Source organism: Cynocephalus volans, chromosome 3, assembly GCF_027409185.1.
Source record: "Cynocephalus volans isolate mCynVol1 chromosome 3, mCynVol1.pri, whole genome shotgun sequence".
NCBI lineage: Eukaryota > Metazoa > Chordata > Mammalia > Dermoptera > Cynocephalidae > Cynocephalus > Cynocephalus volans.
The window spans coordinates 29,471,364-29,477,022 of NC_084462.1; the positions used below are offsets into that span (position 1 = coordinate 29,471,364).

General features: G+C 52.1%; 1 protein-coding gene across 1 annotated transcript; it reads right to left on the reverse strand.

Moving 5' to 3' along the window:
• Positions 1-2,794: 2,794 nt before the first annotated feature.
• On the reverse strand, positions 2,795-4,527 carry LOC134372035 (DPEP2 neighbor protein-like). The gene is made up of 4 exons (XM_063089096.1): positions 4,461-4,527; positions 4,146-4,148; positions 3,159-3,186; positions 2,795-3,068 (listed from the first exon to the last, which is right to left on the reverse strand). Exons 1-4 carry the CDS (start codon positions 4,525-4,527, stop codon positions 2,795-2,797), a joined length of 372 nt encoding a protein of 123 aa, XP_062945166.1.
• Between the last annotated feature and the right edge of the window lie 1,132 nt (positions 4,528-5,659).

The following is a 5,659-nucleotide window of genomic DNA, read 5'->3' on the forward strand; positions in this document are numbered from 1 at the left end:
GCAGTATTTCTTTTTCTGTGCCTGACTTATTTCACTTATAATTTTTTCTAAGTTTGTATTAGTCCTTTTTGTGTTGCTATAAACAGAGTTAACTGAGACTAGGTAATTTATAAAGAACAGAGGTTTACTTGGCTTATGATTCTGGGACAGCTGCATCTAGCATGGGCCTCAGGCTGCTTCTACTCATGTTGAAAAGTGGCAGGCAGCCAGCAGGTACAAGAAGATCACATGGCAAGAGGAAGCAAGAGAGAAAAAGAGAGGAGGTGCCAGGGTCCTATAAACAACCAGCTCTCATGGTAACTAACAGAGCGAGAACTCACTCACTACCCCTCCTCCCCCAGGGAGAGCATTAATCCATTCATGACTGAATCAGTTTCCAACACTGTCACATTGGGGGTCAGATTTCCACATGAGTTTTGGTGGGGACAACACATCTGAACTTTATCAACTACCATACCATTATGGCACCTAAAAATGTTAGCAACATTTCTTTAATATCATAGATTATCTATCATGATTGCCCAACTTAGAAATAATTGATTTGTTTGATTTACAATGTAGATAAGACACCAACCCCCTCCCCTTGCATGTGGTTGTTATGGCTCAATCTGTAGGTTCCTCTTCCCTCGTTTTTCTTCCTAGCAATTTACTTGTTGAAAAAAACATGTCCTTGCCCTTTAGAGTATCCTATGTTTTGGAGTGTGTTGATTGCATCCCATGGTGTCATTTAACATCTTCCTCTGTCTCCTGTAGTTCCTACAACCTGGTAGTTATGTTATGCTTTCCGAACAGTGGATTTCCAGGCCCCACTCCAAAACCTTACTTGGACTGATGTGGGTGCTGGGATGTCTCTTTCCTAGGAACCCCAGGTGAGTCTGTCTTCATCTTGGAAAACACCAACCTATCTGGCCCCTTTAAGAGCCACAAATCTGCCTCAGTCACACCAAGTATCGAGAGAGGTTGTGGTGGGTTAACTGAGACTCTCAGTTGGGACCGTACCTCTTTCCTCTAAGCCAGGTTAGGAGAACATCTTAAGTTATCAGGACCCTTCCTGGCCTTGAAGGTATGTGTATCAGGGGGAGGAGCAGCAGTTGGGCGGCCATAGTCCCTAAGGACGTGTGTGCTGTCCACGGGGTGGTGGCTTTGCCTGGGCTGAGGGCTATGAGTGGCTGAGAGTGTCACCTCCTGTTCTGGGCTGCTGAGGCAGGTGTGCTGTTTCTTCTCTGCTGAATGCTCGCCCACCCCCACTCCCCAGGACCAACTGTCCCCTCAACTGCTGAGACATTCCACAGGTAACAGCCAGCACCATGGCACACAGCACTCATCAGAGTGATCTTTTTAGCATTTACGTCAGATCTCTTCCCTACCCTGTTCAAGTTCTTCTCATGACTTTCCATCACACTTAAAGTGAGATCCACTCTGCTCACTACAGCAGACAAGGCCTGCTGTGGTCTGGCCCCAGCTTACTTCTCCAGCCACACCTTTCAGCCCTCTCTGTCCTTCCTGCCTGGCCAGTCTAGCCTTTTGCTGGTCCTAGGATAGGTCAGGCTCATTCGTAGCTCAGGTCTTTGCACTTGATGTTTCCTCTAGGAAGGCTCTCCTCCCAGCTCCTCGTGGCACTCCCTCACTCCCATCTCTGCTGAGATATCACCTTCTCAAAGAAGCCTTCCCTGATGGCCTTGTGTCACACAGCACCCTTCATCACTCTGTCCTCGTGTCCTGTTTGATTTTTCCTTATAGCAATTTTAACTACCTGCAATTATGTTTTTCCTATTTGTCTATTCCTCTAGCTTGTGGGAGCCTTGAGGAGAGGGGCTTCTATCATCTCATTAACCAACATATCCCAAGCGACGACCACAGTTCTTGGTATATAACAGGTGCTCAATAAATGTGTTGAATAAATGGGTCGACGGATGGGTGGGTAGGTTGATGAGACAGCGTCTTCCCAGTCCGGCCCTCCTCTCCTAACACACGCGCACACTCTCATCGGGCTCTCCCGTTTCTTAAAGGACCGTCTGTCTGGGTCCTGCCCCTGCTCAGAGGCGTCCTGTCAGGAGTCACACGGTTAGAAGCTACGTCCCAGTATCCTTTCTGAAGGCAGAACATCTTACAGGACCGGGTCCTTCATGTGGGAACGTACTTCAAGGGAACAGGGAGGTTTGGGGCTTGGCTGTGTGGAAAAACTGGATGTCAAGTCACACACTATTCCAGAAAATAATTTTATTAAGCAATAGGAACCCCACTGGGTCATGAACGGCTGGTAATAAGGCAGCGTGTGAGCCTCAGAGGGACGTTGGTCAGCTTTCTCCACACTGTTCCTGCTCCAGTTCTCCCTGGGTGTCTTTATTTTGCCTCCTGAGACCCCAGGCTGGAGGCTCCCTGGGAAGCTGCAGATTGCTGCTTTCAGTCGCAGGAAGCCCAGCCCCTCCTGGTGTGTGCTGGTGATTGGTGCCAATGACTTAGCGCAGGAGACTGTGTGGTAGAGGTGGCCCTGCTAGGCCACTCTGAACCTTCTCTCTGCAGTGCAGACTTTCTTGTGTTCAAGAAAGGAGGACTCTAGAGGATTGAGCAGAGGAACGTCAGTCAGGGTTTTCTTTCAGGCCAGCTTCCGTCCTGGGATCTTCAAAACAGCCTCTTCAGACCTCGTTTCTGAGGCTCCTTGCCCGTGGTCAGTTAGGATGGAAGGGGCTCCAGGCTGAGGACGGCTCAGGCAGATTGGATTTCCAGTGGTTGGTAGAGGAGGTCATGGCAGAAGAGGCATTAGCTGTCTGAGGCTGTTAAACTACACAGAGGCTCAGCCAGCAAGCTTCTGCGGGGCCAGCCTCTTGCCACCATGCCACAAGCGCCCAATTTTGGGGCTAGGACAACCTAGGTCCATGTCTGGCTTAGCTGGAGCTCGAGGTCTCTTGGGAGCCCATCTGGGGGCTGGCTTCTCCGCTTCGGCCTTTGCTGGGGTGGCCAAAGGAGCATCCCCATAGAGCCGGTAGCCGCCAACCAGGCAGTACGTCTCCCCATGCCAGCCCACCTGGGCTTCTCCACAGCCTCGGTAAAGGACGTGGTAGTGGGCACGGTAAGTGGACATGGTAGTGGACGTGGTAGAGGATGTGGTACAGGATGTGGTAGAGGACACGGTAGAGGACACGGTAGAGGACACGGTAGGTGGAGGAGGAGGAGTGGGAGGCACAGCTGTGGAAAGAGAAACAAAACTGGTCAGTCGTTTGTGCTTTCTACATTGTGCTGTCAAGCCCTCCCCTCTCACATATCTTCCTGTTTCTGCCTGAAGCCCTCTCATCTGCTTGGCGCCCCAAGCACAGCCTCGGCCCGTCACCTCCGTGGGTCCCCTAGAGAAGGAGCACTGGCTGCACAGGCAATTCCGGGGAGCCGATGGCAGCAGCGGGAGATCAGAATATCTGTTTCCCGTTCCCGGAGACAACAGTAGAACCTCAAAACAATTGCAGTCAGGACCCCCTCAGTCTGTCCCTTTCACAACTGAGAAAACATTTCTTAAGGTCTGTCACTTCAGAGGCTTTAATGGAAATGGTTTTCAAGATTCGGAAACGATCTAATATAAATCGGTTAGTCTCAAGTCAATATTCCGGGGCAAAAGAAAAAAGGGTTAAGAACCCCTCTGACCTTGGCAGCTCTTCTTAGGCCCGTTCGTGCTGCCTGCTTTAACCACACTGAACTCCAGTCCTCTGATACCTGTTTTGTTTTGGGGGGCAGCTGGGCGGTGCAAGGATCTGAACCCTTGACTTTGGTGCCATTACACCGTGTCTAACCAACGTAGATTACAGGCCAGCCCTCTGATACTTTTATCTAGATTTCCTAATACTTTCTAAAGGTCAAATACTGAGGCAGAGTGACCAGGAGGTTCAGAGCCAGGTTCTGGGTACCAAGTCTAGGGTCAAGGAGCTTTCTCCCAGCAACCCAAGCCCCCGAGATGCCACGTCCTTAGGCCTCCGGTCTCAGCAGCACTTCATCACTCCCTCTGGCTCTTCTGCTCTTCCTGGCTGTGACGCCACCCTCTCCCCCAGACTCAGCAGCTCAGACTGGTCTGAAGTGTCTGAGGGGCCCATGCACGTGTCTACATGACAGCCTGGTGAAGGCGCCTGGATCTGAAGGTGAGGTTCATGAGCAACCCGTACCAGCTCTTCCTCAAATGCTCACTTGCCCACGAAAGCACACTTGGCTTTTGCTAAGAGGCCAATCAAGAAAGAGTCAATGGAAGCCTCTTGTAGCCCAAAGGGGAAAGCTAGATTTATAGATTAGAACCTCTCTGAACACTTGCCCTTAGCGGTGAGCAGGAGCACTGTGGGTCCCCGAGGGGCCCAGGCCATTGGTCCTAGTGATGGCTGGGGAAGTTCTGGGTGTGGACGGGAAGCTCAAAAGGACCATGTGGCAGCCAGGTGAGCTCGTGTGTACACCAGTGCCTCTTGTACAGATGCCTGACCCAGGCCTACCTGCTGCGCTGCCCTTCCAAGGGACAGAGGACAAGTTACACTGGATATACAGGATGCGGTCACACATTCTCTGGCAAGCAACCACACCGACGTGTGTCTTGTAGAGAACAGGGCACCGCGTTTGTGTCGTTACCCTGCCATGGAAACTGAGGAGGACTGTGAGGTCATCACTGCCCCGTGAGGTCACAAGAGTCATCGACAACTTGAGGGGTGGGTTTCAGGCCCTTGGGCTTTTGTGGCGAGCAGGGCAGAGGTAGAGAGAAACCCTGCCCGGGACCTCACACTGGGCTCCCCCTCATGCCCTGATCAAGTAGCCACTCCCTGCTGAGCACAGCTGTGGGCTGGCACAGCCCCAGTGACCAGAGGAAGGCAAAAGAAACCCTTTCTTCCTCAAAAGGCAGCCAGTGCTTATTCTGCCTGGAGACGTACAATAACCACAAATTCGTCTTCCTCTCCTCCTTCTACCCCACCTTCTCCCCAGTCCCCATCTTTCTTCTCTGCACCCTCGACAACCAACATTTCCGGGCTGCTTTTTGATGGAGATGACTAATGACTCAGGTCCCATGTGCACTGTTGAGCTCCTCTTGTAGCCGTGCTCTGCCTGATTTCAGGCAGCAAGGAGGATCCCTAGAGCACAAGGTCCCTAGAGCAAGGTCAGAGGCTCCAAACCTGTGGTGTCTGAGAGGCTCGAAGTGTCTGACTGTGCTGCTTCTCGGGACCAGATGTTCTGGTAACTTGAGTGTGAAACCTACAGGCTTGGAGCCTTTGTCCTGAGTTTGGGATGCATGCTGTCCTGTATCCCTGAGGTAGTGCCACCAGCTGGGGGCGGCAGGATAGAGGGAGGCTAGAGGGGCCCAGGGTGTAGGAGGTGGTCCCAGCAAGACCCTTGCTGGTGTCCCTGGGGTTCAGATGGCACCCCCTGATCTGTGATAATCAGTTGCATGGAGAGGGGCCATAGCATGGAGAACTCTGCCAAACCCAAAGCCTTTCTGGTGACATACCCTCTCTCTAAAGGTGGGGACATGGGCATGCCTCTTGGTACTGGCAGGCTCAAGTTTTGCTGGGACCTCTCGCTCCTCCTCTTCCTCCTGTAGCCATCTGTAGTGGTGTCTGCTGCTGCAGCTGGCAGGTGCACTTGGTGAGGCCACGACCCCCATATTCTGGCACTTGGCCCTACACTGGCACACGGCAAATGCTCT

Bases quoted from the DNA above. Each gene is read 5' to 3' on its own strand.
- LOC134372035 (XM_063089096.1), bottom strand. From the start codon at position 4,527: ATGTGTGACCGCATCCTGTATATCCAGTGTAACTTGTCCTCTGTCCCT. The intron at 3,069-3,158 runs TACCGTGTCCTC...GTCCACTTACCG, and splicing joins CCCACTCCTCCTCCTCCACC to TGCCCACTACCACGTCCTTT.